Below are 21723 nucleotides of genomic sequence, written 5' to 3'. Positions count from 1 at the left end.
AGCTCTTCCTTAAATGTTTTGTAAAATTCTCCTGGGAAACCGTCTGGCCCTGGGCTCTTGTGTGCTGGGAGTTTCTTGATTACTGCTTCAATTTCCCCAGCTGTTATCGGTCTGTTCAAGCTTTCTGTTTCTTCCTCCTTCAGTGTTGGAAGATTATACTTTTCTAAAAATTTGTCCATTTCATCAAGATTTTCAAATTTCTTGGCATATAATTGTTCATAATAGTTTCTGATGATCATTTGTATTTCTGTGGTATCAGTTGTTATTTCTCCTCTTTCATTTCTGATATTATTAATTTGGGTCCTCTCCCTTTTTTTCTTGATGAGTCTGCTTAAAGGTTTGTCCACTTTATGAATCTTTTCAAAGAACCAGCTTCTAGATTGGTTGATCCTCTGAATTGTTCTTTTTGTCTCTATGTCATTCAGTTCTGCTCTAATCTTGACTATTTCCTTCCTTCTACTTGCTCTGGGATTTATTTGTTGTTGTTTCTCCAGTTCTTCAAGTTGTAGTGTTAGGTCTTTTATTTGAAATGTTTCTGTCTTTTTAAGGTAAGCCTGTATTGCTATGAACTTCCCTCTCAGGACCGCCTTTGCTGTGTCCCATAGGTTTTGGACGGTTGTCTGTTCATTTTCATTTGTCTCCAGAAATTTTTTGATTTCTTCTCTTATCTCATTATTGACCCATTCATTGTTTAATAGTGTACTGTTCAGTCTCCATGAGTTTCCAAGTTTTTGAAGTTTCTCTTTGAGTTTGATTTCGAGTTTCAAGGCCTTGTGGTCCTAGAAAAAGTTTGGTATTATTTCAATTTTCCTGAATTTACTGAGGCTTGCTTTGTGTCCTATCATGTGGTCTATCTTTGAAAAACTGCCATGAGCATTTGAAAAGAATGTGTATTTTTCTTCTTTGGGATGTAAGATTCTATATATGTCAGTTAAGTCTCTTTGATTCAGTGTTTCATTCAGCTCCACGATATGTTTATTAATGTTTTGTTTGGAAGATCTGTCCATTTTTGACAGTGGGGTGTTGAAATCCCCTACTATCAGTGTGTTGCTATCTATATCTTTTTGGAAGTCATCCAACAATTTCCTTATAAACTTGGGGGGCTCCTATATTGGGAGCACATAAGTTTACAATGTTGATGTCTGCTTGATAGATTCTTCCTTTAAGTATGATAAAGTGCCCCTCTGGGTCTCTCTTTATGGCCTTTGCTTTGAAATCTACTTTGTCTGATACAAGTATGGCAACGCCAGCCTTTTTCTCATGTCCATTTGCTTGGAATATTATTTTCCATCCCTTTACTTTCAATCTGTGTAGGTCTTTTGCTCTGAGGTGGGTCTCTTGTAGGCAGCATATGTGTGGGTCATGTTTTCTTATCCATTCAGCTACCCTGTGTCTTTTGATTGGGGCATTTAGTCCATTCACATTGAGAGATATTACTGATAGAAACTTACTCATCTTTTCTATTTGTACCTGTGTTCCTCTCTCTCTCATTCTTTTCCTTCATCTGCTTAAACCAGTCCCCTTAGCATATCTTGGAGTGCTGGTTTGGTAGAGAAGTATTCTTTTAGCCTTCTCTTGTCTGGGAAACTGCGTATTTCCCCTTCTATTTTAATGGAGAGCCTTGCTGGGTAGAGCAGCCTTGGCTGTAGGCCCTTGCTTTTCATGGCTTGGAATATTTGTTGCCATTCCCTTCTGGCTTGTAGTGTTTCTGTGGAGAAGTCAGCTCCTAGGCGTATTGGGGCCCCCCTTGTATGTTACTTTCTCCTTCTCCCTTGCTGCCTTGAGGATTCTCTCTTTGTCTTTGACATTTGCCATTTTAATGATGATGTGTCTTGGAGTGGACCTCCTTGGGTCCTTCTTGAGTGGGGTCCTCTGTGCTTCTTGGATCCATGAGAGCCTTTCTCTCCTCAAATTAGGGAAATTTTCCATCATTACTTTTTCGAGGAGGTTCTCTATTCCTTGCTCCTCTTCTTCTCCTTCTGGTATCCCTATTATACGGATATTATTGCGTTTCAGGTTGTCCTGCATTTCCCTAAATGCTTCTTCATTCTTTTTGAGCCGTTTTTCCATTTCTTGTTCTTTCTGGGAGCTTTTTTCTACCTTGTCCTCCATCTCACTGATTCGATCCTCAGCTTCATCCAGCCTGCTTTGGATTCCTTCTACTGTGTTCTTCAATTCAGAAATGGTATTCTTCATATCCTCTTGTGTCTTCTTGATAGTTTTTATGTCCTTTTCCAGGCTGATATAGTTTGCTGTAAGATCCTGATAGTTTCTCTGCAGTTTCTCATAGTTCTCTTTGAGCTGGCTGAGCTCATTGAGCTTCCTTAGAACCATTGTTTTAAATTCCATATCTGATAGTTCCCTTGCCTCTATTTCATTGAGCTCTCTCTGTGGGGAGTCCCCTTTTCCCCTCATTTGGTGGGAACTTCTTTTTCTTCCCATTTTTGTGAGAGTCTGTTAAATATTTTTGTCCTTTACTTTTCTTTCTGGGCTTGCCTCTGATGATGTCAGTTGTTGACCCTATAGGGCCTTGGGTTGTTTGTTTGAGCCTTTCAGGAGTCTAATGCCTGTGTCTGACTCCTGCTTGGAGCAGCTCTGTGACCCCTTCGGTCAGGGCTGGGCTATTTTTTGGGATCTCTCTGCGCTCTCACGAGAGCTCCTTGAGCGCGTTCCCAGTGCGGCAGGGTCCCCCACCTGCCTGGGCTCGCATGTGTTTGCCCCAGACCAGGGGGCTTATTCGCGACCTCCCGTGCTCATCTGGCCTCCCTGGCACGCGAGCTTCACGGCACTGGTCAGTTTAGGGCCTTCTATTGTGTGTTTTCCCCGCTTTTGGCTCTTTGGGTGCAGTTGCTTGCCCTCGCCAAATGGGGACTACGGAAATGGGAGGAAATCAGCTCTAGGACTCTCCGGTTAATCCTGTTTCTGGTCTCTCCTCCAGGGACTCTGGGCAGCTCTACTTATTTTGTGGGCTGCTCCGCAATCGCGGCGGGTAAGTCAATTTACGCCCGCCCTTGCCCCTCTGTGCAATCCCTCGCAGGCCGTATGGGTGCCAGTCTGTGTGAGGCCTTGCCGGCAGGTGCAAGCGTTCGCCAGCCCGCGTGGGTCACACACACGCTCGCCAACCCTCGCCAGTCACTCGGCGCAAGTGTGCGCGCCTGCTCTGGGTGTTTTGGGGGTGTCTGTGTTTGCTTTTCGGCTTTTGGCTCTTTGGGGGTGTGGCCTTTCCCGCACAATGGAGACTTCGGCAAGGAGAAGGAGTCAGGACTCCCCGGTTCCTCCTCCCGTTCTTTCTCCAATGCCTCCGTTTCTAGTCTCCCCTTAGGGGCCTCTGGGCAGTTCTGTGACCCCTTCGGCCGAGGATCCAACCCCTGTGCGGACCGCGTTTCAATCGCAGGCAGTCTGGTTCATGCGCGCCCCGCTTCTGCCTCTTTGGGGTCGCGCCTTTCCAGCCCACAATGGAGACTACCGAACGGGGAGGGAGTCGGGACTCCCCGGTTCCTCCTCCCGTTCTTTCCCCAATGCCTCCGTCTCCAGTCTCTCCTCAAGGCTCTCCCAGCCAGTCTGCACTCAGCCCCGTAGCTCACAGGCGTACAAGCTGTGTGCGGAGCGCACAAAAGGCAGGTTAATTGCTTCCCTAAGGCCTGAGCGAGATGGTAGCTGCAGAGTGGGAGGTGCGTTATCACCCGGGCTCCACCGGCCGCCGTGTCAGTTCTCTTCACAAAGTTTTCCTCACCAGTCTTTTCCCAGACACCAGCCCACCCTGCTGCCGCCTGTACCCAGCGATCAAGGAGGGTGGCTGCCGCTGCAACTTTTGCGTTTGCCCTTTAAATGTCTTTTTGCATCCCCAGCCACCTGTCTCTGGCAGAGAGCGTCCCTAAGCTTTTTGGGGTTGCGTCTTGTCTGTATTTTCTCGGCTTTAGCTGCTGTAGTTTAGGGGTTCCTGTTTATGATTCAGACCCCGTTCTTCTCGGGGGACGCTAACTGGCTGTTTCAATGTCCCTCTGGTGCCAGTGCCCGTGCGCACCCAGCCCACCCTCTCGAGCCTCCACCGCAATTCTCACCCGTTGGGATGTGTGAGAGTCGAATCCACTCTCCGCGGCACCAAGGCTCCTCTCCCACTATCGCTCCACTGCTTTCCAGGTGATTACTCCATTATTTAGTTGCAATTCCAGTTTGGTTTTGGGAGGAGGTCAGCGTGACTCCCTTTCACTCCTCCGCCATCTTTTTTTCTCCCCTCTCCCTGACCTTTCTTATTATTGTAAACTTTATTTTCTCCCACGCTATGCTACATTCCTATTCCTTACTCTTACTATTCCTCCTCCATTATCCTCACAAAAGCATTCTTCCTGCCTTAAGTCAGCTCACATTCTTTTTCACCTCTTATGGTACTCTTATTTCCTTTCCACCTTTATAAATTGTGGCTAGTTAGGTGAGCATATCACAGTTATTGCTATTCTTCTCCGATGAAATTCCTATTTGTTCACTATTTGTACTTTAAATCCCATTGGATACTCTCCCCGTGTCTTACTCCATTTGCTTTCCCCCTGCCCTTGGATCAGTTGAGTTAGGAATTTTATTTTATTTTTTATTTCCCTTTCTTAGCCTGGATTCTATTCCTTACTTTTATTAGTTTTCCTCCCTCATCCTCTCAAATTAATTTTCTTCACTGTAGATATCTCATATCCACTTTTATCTTTTGTATAATGTTCTTATTCCCTTTCCACCTTTATTAATCTTTGCTCAGCTGTTGTTTTTATTGACCCTGCTGTGGTTTTTCTGCAATTTTATTCCCATTGGTTCAATACCTTTTTAATTTTACTTCAAACCTCATAATATACTCTTCCCTTCTCTTACTCCATTTTTGCCATTGCCCTTCCCTGTTTTACTTACATTTTACATTTTATTCTCTCCCTTTCTTTGCCTTGATTCCATTCCTTACTCTTATTATTTCTCCTCCTTCTTCCAACTCAAACTCATTTTTCCCACTTTCAGTCATCTCATACTCCTTCTTTCCTATCTTATAATATTCTTAATCTCTTTCTACCTTTATTAATCTTTTCTCAATTTCTGTTGATATTGCTGATGCTGTGGGGGGGTGTTTGCTAGTGTGGGCTTGGTTTTCTGGTAATGTAGCTTTGTTAACCAACACCTTTACAATAGCAAACAAGATGTGGGAGGAGTTGTGACTGCCAGTTAACCAGCTGGAGGGGAGAACAGACCAATGAATGAGCCACCAACAAGCAAAGCCCAAAAACAACAAGAGAGCCCACGCAAACTGAGTAAAGGGCAACAGTAGAACATCCAGATCAGAAGATCAAAGAGGCTGCACTACTGAATCCCACATAACTCCTACCACAGAAGTCCACCCCATGAACACAGGCAAGTAAAGCAAAGCACCCTGCAATGCAGAAACAAAAAGAGTCACTTAAAATGGGAGACAAAGAAAGAACCCAGTGGAAAGGAATGGAGGAATTCTCAGAAAAAGAGCTAAATGAAACTCAGTGACAACTACAAGGAACTGAGTGGAAACAGCAACAGCATAAAAAAGGAAATAGAAACTATGAACAAGAACCAGGAAGAAATGAAGAATACATTATCTGAAATTAAAAATACACTAGAGGGAATTAGAAGAAGGCTGGATGAAGCAGAGGACTGAATCAGTGAGCTGGAAGATAAGGTAGAAAGAAATAATCAGGCAGAGCAACAAAATGAAAAAAGACTAAAAAGAATGAAGATAGTTTAAGGCAGGGGTGTTCAACATTTTGGCATTTCTGGGCTAAACTGGAAGAAGAGTAGTCTTGGGCTACACATTAAATACACTGCAATACATAATCACACACACACACACACACAATCTCATAATGTTTTAAGTAAATTTATGATTTTGTGTTGAGCCGCATTCATAGCAATCCTGGGTTGCATACAGCCCAAGAGCCATGGGCTGGACACCCCTGGTTTAAGGGAACTTCAGGACAACAGGAAACTTAACAACATTTACATCATAGGAATATAAGAAGGAAATGAAAAGGAGCAAGGGATAGAAAACCTGTTGGAAAAAATAATGACAGAAAACTTCTGTAACTTGTTGAGGGAAAAAGTCACACAAGGTGAGGAAGCACATAAGGTCCCAATCAAGATGAACCCAATGAGGCCCACTCCAAGAAACATCATGCTTAAAATGTCAAATGTACTTCTGGCCAGGATGGAGGTGTTGGTGGATATGCTTCACTTCCTTGCACAACCAAAAGAAGGATAACAACCTATTTTAAAACAAACAAACAAAAAACACAGCCAGAACTGCCAGAAAAATCAAACTGTGTAAGTCTAACAACCAAGGACTTAAAGAAGAAACATTTATTCAGACTGGTAGGAGAGGCACGGATGGGCAGCTGGGGGTGGAGAGGACGTGGGGCAAGGTGGTGGCTGGCCGACTGTGTAGTCCCATATTTGTGTGCAGATAAACTGTTAAGAACAGCTGGGAAATGAGACAGACTGTGCAATCCAGGGTTCCAGTGTGGGAAAATAAAACCTCAAGCCCTCTTGGCTGTAAAAAACTGTGGGATTTGTGGCAGCAGGAGAAACTTCCAGTCTCACAGGAGAGTCTGTCAGAGGGGTCCACGGGGTCCTAAAATGTACACAAACCCACCTAGCAGGGAGTCAGCACCAGAAGGGTACAATTTGCCTCTGGGTAGCAGGGGAAGTGACTGAAAGGGGGAGCGACAGCTGAGCAAGTGGCATTATTCGCTCTTTGACCCATCCGCCACACACAGTGCCACAACACAGTGAAATGGGTTGCCCTGCCCTAGTAAATATCTAAGGCTCCAACCCTTAAAATGTAACAGGTAGGTGCCCAGAGACAAAGAAATATGGCCCAAATGAAAGGACAGAAGAAAACCCCAGAAAAAGAACTAAACGAAATGGAGATAAACAACCTATCAGATGTACAGTTCAAAACACTGGTGATGAAGATGCTCAGAAACCTCACTGAGTAGGGCAAATGCATAAGGTAAGAAATGAAGGCTACCCTAAGTGAAATAAAGAAAAATCCACAGGGAACCAACAGCGAAGGGAAGGAAGCCAAGGTTCAGATCAACAATTTGGAACAAAAGGAAGAAATAAACAGTCAACCAGAACAGACTGAAGAAACAAGAATTCCAAAAAATGAGGAGAGAATAAGAAGACTCTGGGACATCTTCAAACGTGCCAACATCTAAATCACAGGGGCGCCAGAAGGAGAAGAGGAAGAGCAAGAAACTGAAAATTTGTTTGAAAAAATAATGAAAAAAAGAAAGAAAGAAAGAAAGAAACCTTTCCCCAGTCTGGCAAAGGAAATAGACATACAAGTCCAGGAAGCTCAGAGAGTCCCAAACAAGTTGGACCCAAAGAGGAACACACCAGAACACATCATAATTAAATTGTAAATGGTTAAAGATAAGGAGAAAAATCTTAAAGGCAGCAAAAGAACAGGAGACAGTTACCTACAAGGGAGTTGCCATAAGACTATCAGCTGGTTTCTCAAAAGAAACCATACAGGAAAGAAGGGGCTTGCAAGAAGTACTCAAAAATGATGAAAAGCAAGGACCTGCATCCAAGATGACTCTATCCAACAAAGCTATCATTTAGAATGGAAGAGCAGATAAAGTGCTTCCCAGAAAAAGTAAAGTTAAAGGCGTTCATCATCATCAAGCCCTTATAATATGGAATGTTAAAGGGACTTATCTAAGAAAAAGAAGAAGATCAAAACTATGAACAGTAAAATGACAACAAACTCACAACTATCAACAACTAAACCTAAAAAAAAAAGCAAAAACAAAATATGCAAACAACTAGAACAGGAACAGAATCACAGAAATGTAGATCACACAGAAGGTTGTCAGTGGGGAGGGTGATGGGGAAGAATGAGAAACAAGGTACAGGGAATAAAAAGCATAATTAGTAGGCACAAAAAAAAAAACAGGAGGTGGTTAAGAAGAGTAAAGGAAATGGAGAAACCAAAGAACATATGTATGATCCATGAACATGGACTAAGGGCAGGGAATGCTGGGGGGAAAGGGGCACAGGGAAAAGGGAGATAAAAGGGAGGAAAAAATGGGACAACTGTGATAGCATAATCAATGAAATATACTTAAGAAATAAAATGCTAAATGTTAAAAACAAAAAGATAATCTTAGAGGAAACAAGGGAGAAATAAATAGTAACATAGTAACTGTAAGTAACAACAGTAACAAAGGAGCTTCAATAAGGCTAGGAGCTGATTTCTTAACAGAAACACCACAAGCCAGGAGGAAATGGCAAGAAATATTCCAAGTCATGAAAAACAAAGGCCTGCACCCAAGACTGCTCTACCCAGCAAGGCTCTCCATTAAAATGGAAGGTGAAATAAGGAGTTTTCCAAACAAAAGAAGGCTAAAAGAATACACCTCCACCAAACCAGCATTGCAAGATATGCTAAAGGGACTGCTTTAAGAAGATGAAGGAAAAGAGTGAGTGAGAGAGCGGAACACAGCTGCAAAGAGAAAAAAGTAACAATGAATAATAACCTTAAATGTAAATGGATTAAATGCTCCAATTAAAAGACACAGGGTAGCTGAATGGATAAGGAAACATGACTCTCATATACGCTGCCTGCAAGAGACCCACCTCAGAACAAAAGGTCTACATAGACTGAAAGTGAAGGGTTGGAAAAAATATTCCAGGCAAATGGACAGCCAAAAAAAAAAAAAAAGCTGGGGTAGCAATACTTAGACAAAATAGATTTCAAAATAAAGGCCATAAAATGAGGCAGAGGACACTGCATAATACTCAGAGGAAGAATCCATCAAGAAGACATAAATATTGTAAACCTATAGGCACCCAATATAGGAGCACCCAAATATATAAGGAAAATCTTGGAGGACTTCAAGAGATATAGACAACAGCACACTGACAGTAGGGGATTTTAACACCTCACTGTCAGCAATGAACAGATCTTCCAAGCAAAAAATCGACAAGGATATTGCGGCATTGAACAACGCCCTAAATCAAATGGACTTAACTGATATACACAGAATATTTCACCCCCCCAAAAACAAAATATACATTCTTTCAAGTGCATATGGAACATTTTCAAAGGTAGAATGCATGATAAGACACAAAACAAGCCTCAACAAATTCAAGAAAATTGAAACCATATCAAGCAGTTTCTCGGATCACAATGGCTTGAAACTATAAACCAACCTAAAGTAAAAAATTCAAAAACAATCAAATCCATGGAGGCTCAATAACATGTTATTAAACAATGAATGGGTTAACAATGAGATGAAGGAAGAAATCAGAAAGTTTCTAGAGACAAATGAAAATGAACACAGAACAGCCCAGAACCCATGGGACACGGTGTCCTGGTGATAAAGGCCTACCTAAAAAAGATAGAAACATTTCAAATAAGTAGCCTAACACTACATCTACAGGAACTAGAGGAACAACAAAAACAAAGCCCAGAGAGAGCAGTAGGAAGGAAATAATCAAGACCAGATCAGAATTAAGTGACATGGAAACTAAAAGAACAATTCAAAGGATCAGTAAATCCAGGAGCTGGTTCTTTGAAAAGATAAACAAAATTGACAAGCCTTTAACCAGGCTCATCAAGAAAAAAGGCAAGAACACCCAAATAAATAAAATTTGAAATGAAAAGGGAGAAATTACAACTGATACCACAGAAATACAAAGGATTATAAGAAATTACTATAAACAACCAAGAAATTTGTTTCTTGTATGCCAAGAAATTTGACAGCCTGGGTGAAGTGGACAAATTTCTAGAAACATATAATCCTCCAAAGCTGAGTCAAAAAGAAGCAGAAAGCCTGAGAGACTGATAACAGCTAGTGAAATTGAAGCAGTAATCAGAAAACTCCCAGCACACCAAAGCCCTGGGCTGGACAGCTTCAGAGGTGAATGTTACCAAACATTTAGGGAAGAGTTAACCCTGATCCTTCTCAAACTATTCCAAAAAATCCAAGAAAAGGAAAGACTCTCAAACTCTTTTTATGAGGCTAGCATTATCCTAATCCCAAAACCAGATAAAGACACAACAAAGAAAGAAAACTACAAGCCAATATTGCTGATGAACATAGATGCCAAAATACTCATCAAAACATTGACAATCGAGATCCAGCAATACATTAAAAAGATCGTACACCTTGATAAAGTGTGGTTCATCCCAGGGATGCAAGGATGGTACAATATACACAAATCAATAAACATAATACATCACATTAACAAAATGAAAGACAAAAACCATATGATCATATCAATTGATGCTGAAAAAGCATTTGATGATAAAGTCTAGTACCCGTTTATGATAAAAGCAGTCAGTGAAGTAGGAGTAGAAGGACCATACCTCAACATAATAAAGGCCATATATGAGAAACCTATAGCCAACATCATACTCAACAGGAAAAAACTAAAAGCTTTCCCACAAAAATCAGGAACAGGACAAGAGCGTCTGCTTTCACCACTTTATTCAATGTAGTATTGGAAATTCTAGCCACAGTGATCCGACAAGAAAAAGAAATAAAAGACATCCCAATTGGAAAGGAGGAAGTAACACTGTCATTGTTTGCAGATGACATGATAGTGTACATAGAAAACCCTATGGACTCCTTCAAAAAACTACTAGATCTAATGAGTGAATTTTGCAAAACAGCAGGATACAAAGTCCACATTCAGGAATCAAAGGCATTCTTGTACGCTAACAATGAAATATCAGAAACAGAAATTAGGAAGAAATCCCCTTTGCTATAGCAACAAGAAAAATAAAGTACCTAGGAATAAACCTAACTAAGGAGGTAAAAGACCTGTACTCAGAAAACTACATAACATTGAAGAAAGAAATTAAGGAAGACACAAATAAATGGAAGCACTTACCATATTCATGGATTGGAAGAACTAACATCATCAAAATGTCAATACTACCCAAAACAATCTATAGATTCCATGAAATCCATGTTAAAATACCAATGACATTTCACAGATATAGAGCAAATATTTCAAAAATTTATATGGGACCATAAATGACCCTGAATAGCCTCAGCAATTTTGAGAAAGAATAACAAAGTAGGAGGGATCACACTACCTGATATCAAACTATATTACAAGGCCACTGTAATCAAAACAGTCTGCTGATGGCATAAGAACAGACACATAGATCAATGGAACAGAATAGAGAGCCCAGAAATAAACCCATGTCTCTATGGTCAATTAATTGACAAAGGTATCAGGAGCATAAAATGGAGTAAAAATAGCCTCCTCAATAAATGGTGTTGGGAGAGCTGGACAGCTACATGCAAAAAAATGAAATCTGACCACCAACTTACACCATACACAAAAATAAACTCAAGATGGATAAAAGACTGAAGTATAAGTTGTGACACTATAAAAGTCCTAGAGGAGAACAAGGGCAGGAAAATTTCAGATGTCTTATGCAGCAATTTTTTCACTAATACATCCCCTAGGGCAAAGGATGATAAAAAATTGGAACTACATCGAATTAAAAAGCTTCTGCATGGCTAAAGAAAATATCAACAAAATGAAAAGGGAACCAACCATATGGGAAAACATATTTGCCAATGATACCTCAGACAAGTGTTTGATCTCCAAAATATAAAAGGAACACACACGACTTTATTCCAGGAAGACAAACAATCCACTTAAAAAATGGGCAAAGGAACTGAACAGACACTTCTCCAACGAGGACATACACAGGGCCCAGAGACATGTGAAAGGATGCTCATCATCACTAGCCATCAGAAAGATGCAAATTAAAACCACCATGAGGTACCACTTCACAGTGATCTGAATGGCCATCATACAGAAATCAACAAACAAGTGCTGGTGAGCATGTGGAGAGAAGGGAACCCTAGTGCACTGTTGGTGGGAATGCAGACTGGTGCAGCCACTGTGGAAAGCAGTGTGGAATTTCCTCAAAAAGCTGAAAATGGAACTGCCTTTGATCCAGTGACTCCACTGCTGGAATTATACCCTATGAACCCTGAAACACCAATTCAAAAGAAACAGCCTAAATGCCTGTCAGTAAATGAGTGGATCAAAAAAGTGTGGTACATTTACACAATGGAATACTACGCAGCAGAAAGAAAGAAGGAACTACTACTCTTCGCGACAGCATGGATGGAACTGGAGGGCATTATGCTAAGTGAAATAAGCCAGGGGGCGAAAGGCAAATACCATATGATTTCACTTATAACTGGAACCTAATCAACACGAAAAACAAGCAAGAAAAATATAACCAGAGACATTGAAATGAACAAACCGATAGTGACCAGAGGGGAGGAGGGATTATGGGGGAAAGAATGGGAAGGAACAAGTTAAGGAACATGTATAGCAGGCCCATAAGCATGGACAACGGGCTGAGGGTGGGTTGGTGGGTGGGGCAGGAGAGAGCAACGGGGGAAAAAGTGGGACAATTGGAATTGAACAACAGTAAAAAGGGAAAGATACTGAAAGAATTGAGAAGTACAGCTTGGTAGTTCCCAAATAGTCATAGGGATATAAAGTACAGCATAGAAAATATAATCAGTCTTACTGTACTATGTATGTATGGGGCCGATTGTGTACTGGAAATATCAGGAGAATCACTTTGTAATGTATATTATTGCATAACCACTATTCTGTACACCTGAAATTAATACAAAGTAATATTGATTGTAAATAAAAGAAAATTATAATTATTCAGATTTGGATATTTGGCAAATGTTTCTTAAAAATGATTGAAGTGAACTGTCACTTTAAGGAAAACAACTGAGAAGTATTTGGCACCAAAGTTAAAATTTGAGTTTTCAAGTTAAAATCTGAACCTGGGACAAGTTGCACACATCACCATGTGCTCGACAACTTCCTATTTCTTACACACTTCTCTACTGAAACCAGTGGTTACAGTAACAAATCTAATGCTTTTTAAAAAGATTATTAACAGCTCTACAAGTAGCCATTTTATTTGTCTTCCCCCAAAGGGGCTTTGTTTGCCTTTATTTATGACTTTGCTTAAGCTTTTTTCTTTTTTTAATCTTCACAAAGGGAAACAGCTTGGGTAACACAAATTATGCAAATGCATTAGATCTGGCAACTCGAGATTCATTTGGGTTCACTAGAAACAATGAACATAGAAGCCAATGCAAGGAAAGATTATAGAATGTTGTTTTCAACATCTGTGACAGTAGTTTGTCATAACTGAGATCCTAAGCAAAACTGTGAAGTAGACAATATTTAGCATGGGTACTTCACTTCTCTAACAGATGCATTTTTTTTTCCTCCAGATGCTACCATTTTCTATCCTGTGTCATTTCTTTATTAACCCTTTGCAAACAAAGACATAATTAATACTAGTGCACACACCTCACAGTGTATTTGCATTTTCAGAGGAGAATCTTTGAAGATTGGTTTGGGGAGGGGGCCAGGGGGTACCTTAAGAACAATGAAACAATGCTGGCCCGAAGCTGGAGTTGGTTGTGTTGTTTGGTCAAACACAGAGGCGCTGCCTTCTCCTCTCCCTCCAACTCAAATGGCACCTGCCCTCCTCCTCAAAGTCTTCCTGCGAATGACAATGAGCATTAATACAATGAATTTATTGCCTGAAGTATTTTTACCTAGAACTCTAGTGAAGGAAACTCATTTACAGTGAAGCTTATGTCAAAATTATAGCACAAGCTCAGCAAGATTCTGAAGTGCCTTTCTATATTTTTATAAGCAAATATAGTGTAATATTGAGCTTCTAACACTTAGAAATTATAATACTTATGGTATAATATTGCAGAGTATTTGATTAGCACGAAAATTTTATTCCCCAGACATACCAGCCAACAGTTTACATTATACAGTTACTGTAAGAAACAATATGTTCTTCCTAGATTTTGCCTATGGTTTATAAACATTCTTCCAAAAAGTATGTGCTTGAAAAAAACTTTTTCAGCATGTGAATGTTTTGACTACAAAACATTGGTGTTTTCTCCCATTTTAATTTATTTATTAAATTTTTTTTCAATTAGTTTACTTTCAGTATTATTACTTTTTTTATTTTACTGTTGTTCTATTACAGTTGTCCCAACTTTCCTCCCCTTGCTCTCTAACGCCCTGCCCACCACTCTGCTCCCACAGTCAATTCTACCTTGTTGTCCATGTCCATGGGTCCTTTGCACGTGTTTCCCTTCTTTCTTTGCTTACCCCCCTCCTCCCTCCTCTCTGGTCACTGTCAGTTTGTCCTTTATTTCCATGTCTCTGGTTGTATTTTGCTTGCTTGTTTGTTTTGTTGATTAGGTTCCACTTACAAGTGAGATCATATGGTATTTGTCTTTCACCCCCTGGCTTATTTCTCTTAGCATGATGCTCTCCAGTTCCATCCATGCTGCCGCGAAGGGTAGGAGCTCCTTATTTCTTTCTGCTCTGTAGTATTCCATTGTGTAAATGTGCCACAGTTTTCTGATCCACTCATTTACTGCTGGGCACTAAGGCTGTTTCCAGCCCTTGGCTATATAGTAAATAACACTGCAATGAACATTAGAGTGCATAGATGTGATGCATTTTTTTATTCTGTATAGTGACTTGTATCAACAGTTGCATAACTCAATTAACCAATATTTTCCAAAAGACTAATGCATATTGTTACAAGTAATGCATGGCTAAAAGATCCACTCAAAGTGCAAGATAAATCAATGAACTTTAATGAAATAGAGTATGAAAAGTTCCTTGATATGCTTTCATAATCCACATTGCTATCATCTTTTAAAAAACTGCTACTTGTCTAGTGTTAGTGTTGTATCAAAGGAAAATATGAACACATATAAAAAGCGTATTAAAATGCTCCTCCTTTTTTCATCCATGTACCTGTGTGAGGCCAACTATTTTTCTCCAACATTACAACTAAAACAATATATCAATACAGATCGAATGAAAAAAGAGATATGAGAATACAAATATCTTCTATCAAACAGGACACTTAAGAGGTAGGCAAAAATGTAAAACAATATCACCCTTCTCAGTGTATTTCTAAGTTAATTACATCTGTTATTTATTATTAATATATAATGGGTTTATTATTATTTTAAATGGGTTAGTAAATTAACATTCTTAAACATCAGTTTTTAATGTCTAATGTGGTAAATATTGATGAATACAACCCATATAAATGAAAGCTCTCAGCATCTCAAAATTTTTAAGTGTGTACAGTGGTCTGAGACCAAAAAAGCTTGAGAATTGCTAATTTGAGGACTTTGATTAATAGCTAATTTGTCCAATGCTGGTTTGTAGAAGCTTTTGCTCTTTGTCATTGCCTGAATTCACAGACACTTGGAATCTGTTTGGTTGCGTTTGCAGTGCTCAGTTCCTAAATCCTTCCTGTCTTAGTATTAAGAATTTACCTAGATCGCATTATTTGTGACAACAGAAACCCAGAAGGTCTAGGAAAGCACCATTTCCCTTGGAGGGAAAGCTGAACAAAAAGGCCACAAAGGAAGACAGGGCCCAACTATAGTCTTCTATCACACCATTTCCCCCAACAATTAGTTTTAGTGATATGTACAAAGATAGTAAATCTCATAGCTAAGAGCCTGAAATAAGAAACTGAGACAAGGTAGACCTTTTCGTCATCCTTTTTCTTCTTGCTCATTGTTCATACCTTTGACTATATAGAAATTATTGACATGTAAATAGGATTCTTCTATGGAGTTGCAAGAAAAGCATTTTGGGGATTCATCCATAGGACGATGAGAGCAATATTGGCAAGATTTATTGGAATGAAAACCAAAGACTACCTCCAGGTGCCTGGTGTGTCTTGGACAGCCAGGTTGGTCAGCTTCATCTTGGTGCAGAAGAAGTCCAGCCTCCGGGGCCACAGACCCACACCCAAGCCCTTGCCCATCAGGCCCAGGAAGGCCAGGACCCAGAAAGGCAGAACTTCTCTGTGTCTCATTTCCTCATCTTCATTTCTGCCACCAAGGATTGATGGCACCCAAACTGTGACTGACACTGCACATGGGCATGCACTTCAGCCTGTGTAGCTGCCAAACCCACAAGGCTGCTACAAAGAGAGAGAGTGCAAACAAACGAGCTCCAGACCTTTGTTAAGCTTTGATTATATCTCCTTGGGAAGGGAAGTTAGCTTTCCTTCAAATAACCAATATTCTTCCTAATTCTCTGGGGGTTGTGCTGGTGTCCCCCTAACCCAAATCTTTCCTGGATCTTCCGGGGTTTTGTGCCTGTGTCCTTATCTGGTCTTTCTCCAGACTTTCCCAGGCTAGACTCCTCCCCTTCGTGCTTACCATTTTGGCTCCTGCTGTACATGCCTCAGCAGAATAATCTTCCTTTGCACCATCCTGGCTTCTACTGCACATGTACCCTGCAAAGGGCTTTCCCCTTTTCTCTTTTCCCCTCACTCCAGCAATCCTTGTGAAGGAGCTGGTTGGGCCTTTGAAAGATTGGAAAGCCAGTCACTACTCTCTCATAAAGGGAGGGAAACAAAGGGATGTTAATCCCCTTGGCAGGGCAGTGTGGCTAGCCCCTGGAATGTCTGGAAGCTGTCCCTTCTAGTTAATCAGACTTAATGTTTGATTCCATTTGCTCCCTTTGTTTGTTAATAATAAACTAACTACTTACTGTGTAACAAAACCAAATAAATCACGAAGAACTGGGGGGATTCCATCATTCATGTTAATTCACAGCATGTATACACAAGCAACCAGTTGTTTAGCTGAAGGAAACCTCTTCATATGGAAATTCTCTGAAATACATTTCTTTAGAAATTCACATCCTGTAAGAAGAAACCATTTCCCTTTTCAGGACTGTAGGTTCCTCACAGGGGGTCTTAAGAAGTTGCCCTGTGCTGATAACCATCTTCAAAACAAACCTCTGGGGTTCACTAAAAGGAACACCTCTTCTAGCTACAATGTATTTTTTCATTGAAGGAAGATATTTCAGTGTATGATTAAAAAATATAATGAAAAATATGCCAAAATTAAACCCCTTAAAGACTTATTCCTACTTGTGAAGATTCATTTCCTCTTTCCGTCTACTTATTGAAGTTTTAAGTGCTCTTTTGAGAAAAATAATTCTTTTGAAATTACCTTTTATCTTTATTCTTACCATCACTTCCTTAATCTGTGCTCTTTCATCTTAAATTTAAATTACTGGTACATTCTCCAGAAGGGCCCTCCACCTCCTGTATTGCTTCTTCTCCAATTCATTCTGTATACCTTGGTCTCAGAGATTTTTCAGGGAGTAGTAGAAAAACAGATTGGGCTCTGGAGACAGACAGACTTTGTCTGAATCGTGCCTCTCCCACTTACTTGTATGACTTTAGGAAAGTTAACCTCTCTGTGCTATGAGTCACTCACGGGTAACACAGAAGATAATATTAGCCTCTATTCCATGGGATTGTTCTGAGGATTAAATGAGATGATGCGTGTAAATTGCTTAGAAGTATGGCCAGTACCTAGAGAACACTAAATAAACAAGAGATTTTATCTCCTGTCCTCCGCTATGTCTAGAAGCCTTCAAGACTTCCTGTGTCCTATGGTTTCTGTACTCTAAGATTTTCTTTGTATGCTTCCACCTTCCACGCTTCTTCCTTTTTCCCTAACATGCCCTATGCTTTAGTCAAAAGTTTGTCCTCACTATCACACAAAGAGTATATATTTACTCTTCATTCATTTCCTCAGGAAAATTATTTCTCTCTTCTGAAAAGCCTTGCCTTCTCTCCTCTCCTTAAACTGGTATATGCCAAATTTCAGATATTCAAATGGCCCTCCATAATCTTTGCTGTCTGCTTATTTTCTATACTTTTATTTGTGTGTGTTTAATAACACACTTTAAAGTTCAGCTGCCTACTATAGCCTAATGCTAAGTAATAGTCTCCATGAAATAAAACATTTGAAGTGTTAATTATACCACATTTTAAAGCCTTAAAACAAAAATATAACTTGAAAATGTTTAAAAATTTATTTCTTGTGCTACCAAAAATAACATTGCGTGTTTCCAGTGGGACATGTTCTGCCCATTGGGAACCCTGCTTATACCAAACTTGTCTATTTAGCAAGGACCACCCAACCTTCCCAAAAAGGCCCAGCCCCTAATGAAGTCATTTTCTTAACTTTCACACAACTTAATAATAAATCATATACTATGCTTGTTTTTTTAATTATTTTATGAGTGATCTACTTGTTACTTAAAGTGGACTCTTGAAGGATACGGGACATATTTTATGCTTCTGACTCCACTCTTACTACTAAGCATTCAACAGCATTTCTCACTGTTGTAGCTCCTTAACTACATTGAATGATTAATTCCAAACAAAGTGCAGGGATACTCTGTGGATATAAAATCATATTTGGAAAACTTCTGAAGACAGTTTATCTAAAGCAATTAATATCCACTATTCTAATGCAAAAGGAATTGAGGTCACAATTCATTCTTTCTTTTTCCCCCACTTTTTTTTGTTCCACTATTACTCCAGAAAAGATTGAAGGTGGTGGTTTGGAAGGATTCATACTATAACAAGATAATACAAATAAATAGTAAAGTGGAAAATAATAAAGAAAAAGTGGTCAAGAACAAAAAATTAGAGCCATGATGTAGAATAATTAAAAAAACCCAAGCCATATTCTCATGATCCGTACATGTTGTCACAAATGACACTATGTCATCCCTTGTTATGTCTGAGTAGTACTCCGTTGTATATATGTACCACATACTGAGCACAATAAGATAGACAAGTTAAGGACCATATAATTTCACTTGAATGTGGGACATAAAGCTGAAAGCAACAAACAAAAAACAAGACAAACAAACAAATAAGAACGCACAGACACACACTATTGTGATTATAAAAGGAAAAGGGGAGTGGAGGGTGGGGAGAGGTAGAATAAACGGTGATAGGAGGAGACTTGACTTTAGGTAATGAACACACAAAGCAATATACAGATGATATATTATGGAATTGTACATTTGAAACTTATATAATTTTATTAAGCAATGTCACCCCAATAATTTTAATTAAAAAAATTTAAAAAGCACACCATAGAAAGATCTCCAAACTTAGTGCCAATATAGTAAATTAGTTCCAGACTTTTCATCAGACCATGTAAAAAAAGACTTGATACAATTATCAGTATGCATAAGAACCAAATTAAACAAATTACTAAGGAAAAATCTAGTTCTCTCTAATACTAAGATTAGGTGGTATTCTCGGGTCCCCCAGAAAAACAGTGTGTTTTAAAGATTATTTATTTCTTTATTTTTATAGAGAAGGAAAGGGAGGGAGAGAGAGAGGGAAAGAAATATCCATGTGTGGTTGCCTCTCACATACCCCCTACTGGGGACCTGGCTCGGAACCCAGGTATGTGTCCTGACTGGGAGTCAAACCGGCAACCCTTTGGTTCGCAGGCTGGCACTCAGTCCACTGAGCCACACCATCCAGGGCCAAAAAAAAAAAAACAAAACCAAAACCAACAATGTATTTTAATGAGTAATGTCCTCAATAGTAGCTATCACACCTAATCTACTGTTACTGTTAGAGAAGACCCAAAAGCCTTTAAAGCACCAATTTATAAACTTGCCCCAGCCCAGGTAATATATGATACACCAATTAAAGTAAACTTTGAGAGAATACAGAGAGAAGTAAAGAGTTCAGAACTATGGGCAAAGTGCAACAACTGTACTACTTTTTTAGACTCATGGCTGGATATTTATTACTTAGTTTGAGGTGATAATGATTCCTAGACTGTCAGTCATACTCATTAGTAGACTCTCTTCTAAAAGTCAATTGAATATGATTGTTAAATTATGAGCATTTTTTGTTTGTCCACAGCTTTCTTTGTTTTAATTAAAACTCATAGCTTAACCTGAGTAGAAGTTTCCTTTGCCTAAATTGGTTCACCAGTTTCTGAGCTACTTTTGCTTCCCTTTTATAGGCCAATGAAAGGAGAGGGTGGTTGCGTGCAACAGAGAAATGAGGTAAGCAAGCAGGTTTTCTTCTTAGCAATATTAAAGTGTCTGTGAAATGAAGGTGGGAGGTAATGACAATAGCTAATTGTCAGGAAAGCATTCCTTTTCTCTTTCTCTCCCACGGTTTGGCTTTAAAGCTTAACAGGTCTGGAATTTTCTTTGTCCAGAGTAGGATCATACCCTAGGAAAACTGGCTCATGCTACCCAAACTCACAAGGGATGGATTTGTACCAGAAAGCCGATTTAATAATTTATAGTAAGGAACAGAACTGCCAAATGGACTAAAATGTGTGTTGGCCTGTCAGTATATTCTCCCTTAAGTAGGGATGCCAAGTCAAAATATTAAATTAACAACAGATTGGAGCTGGATAAATATATGAAATCAGAACTAAGAAGGGGATTGCAAGGTCAAGCATGTTTCATTTGTATACCTCAGCCAGGAGGGGTGCCCTCTCCCTTTGCCAGTCCTCACAAGGTCATGGCCTTTTCATCAATCAATTCAATTTCTTAGGCTCTAGTGCTAAAAAGGTTTCTTTTTCCTCTCCTAATGCCCTTGAAACTTGTAGGAGACATTGTTCAGTATCGGGCGTGGCTCCATCTAGTTCTTGAAAGGTGCTGCTTTTAAAAAAAGATTTTATTTATTTATTTTTAGAGACAGGGGAAGGGAGGGAGAAAGGGAGGGAGAGAAACATCACTGTGTGAGAGAAACAGCGATCGATTGGTTGCCTCTCATACGCCCCCAACCGGGGACCTGGCTGGTAACCCAGGCATGTGCCCTGACCGGACTTAAACTGGCAAACTTTCGGCTCATAGGACATCGCTCAACCCACTGAGCCACACCAGTCAGGGCAGGGTGCTGGTTTTATAAGGAGAGCTTGTTGCAGGTCCAGGTTGTCCTATTACAAGAAACGTCATCCACTTCCTTCTTTATTCACTCTTATTAATAAATCCAAATGCTCATGTTTGACCTAACAAACAATATGCAAAGTAAATTTTTCCCCTTCTCCCTTTTGCTATGGCAATTTGCCAGAAGGCTCTTCGCAGTCCTAGTCTGTGGTTTCTGTGTATGGTTCCCTCGCATGGCCACAAGAAGTTCATGCTGCTTTGCAAATCTTGTTTCTCAGAAACACTACAGACTTGGCTGACACTATAGTCCCTAGCAGTATGATCTTTCTTTATTTGCATACTTATAAAATCCCCTTAGACATTATACATAAAGACGGAAGTCTTACTAATCTGTGGGGAGACTCCGTAATGAACACTGTTCGTTTATTTTTTCAGGCGTTATTTGAACATTTACTTTTCTCATTCATCCCTTCACTTATTCATTCAACAAACATTGATGTAGGGGCCTTGGGTCGCACTGGTTGGAAATACGGAGGTAAGTCAGACATGATCTTTGCCCTCAAGAAGTTTGTCATATAGTAAGGGGGTAAGAGATGTGTGAAAAGAACTAAAATACACATTAAGTTCTAAACCTTGAGATAAGCTGAGAGAAATGCACTCCAGATGGAGGGAACAGCTTAAACAAATGTAGTCCTGCTGTTACCAGACAGGGGACCTGGCCCTGAGTGGGTCTGCCAAGGGCCAGCTGTGGTGAGCACGTGCTTGGCTTTGTGTAGGAAAGGTTTCATGACACAAGTCCAGGCAACTGTGAGGGTCCATTTATTAAATCTGGGGACAGTGAGACAAGGAAGAGCTTAGCAGAGAAGAAGCAACAAGAGTGCCCAGACGGGGCTG

The 21723-nt window shown here is 40.0% G+C and overlaps 1 protein-coding gene across 6 annotated transcripts in view; it reads left to right on the top strand.

Moving 5' to 3' along the window:
- Positions 1 to 21723, top strand: part of LOC129065395 (putative P2Y purinoceptor 10) — a 67888-nt gene that overhangs the window by 27846 nt on the left and 18319 nt on the right. For 3 of the 6 annotated variants that reach the window (XR_008528582.1, XM_054566655.1, XM_054566654.1), the window contains exons 1-2: positions 19948 to 19992; positions 21265 to 21364. The exons of 1 other annotated variant lie outside the window; for it this stretch is intronic. Coding sequence is in view for 2 of the 5 variants with exons in the window: in XM_054566653.1 (XP_054422628.1) it covers positions 19988 to 19992 (5 nt within the window). In the remaining 3 variants the exon portion in view is untranslated. Of the gene's footprint in view, positions 1 to 19947; positions 19993 to 21264; positions 21365 to 21723 lie in introns of those variants that run through there. 2 more of the 6 variants (XM_054566653.1, XM_054566652.1) reach the window with 1 other exon arrangement.

Source organism: Pteronotus mesoamericanus, unplaced genomic scaffold (assembly GCF_021234165.1).
Source record: "Pteronotus mesoamericanus isolate MK-2021 breed Mesoamerican mustached bat unplaced genomic scaffold, CSHL_Meso_final contig_177, whole genome shotgun sequence".
Classification (NCBI taxonomy): Eukaryota; Metazoa; Chordata; class Mammalia; order Chiroptera; family Mormoopidae; genus Pteronotus; species Pteronotus mesoamericanus.
The sequence above is the reverse complement of the archived record's forward strand: the minus strand, read 5'-3'. Positions and strand labels throughout refer to the sequence as shown.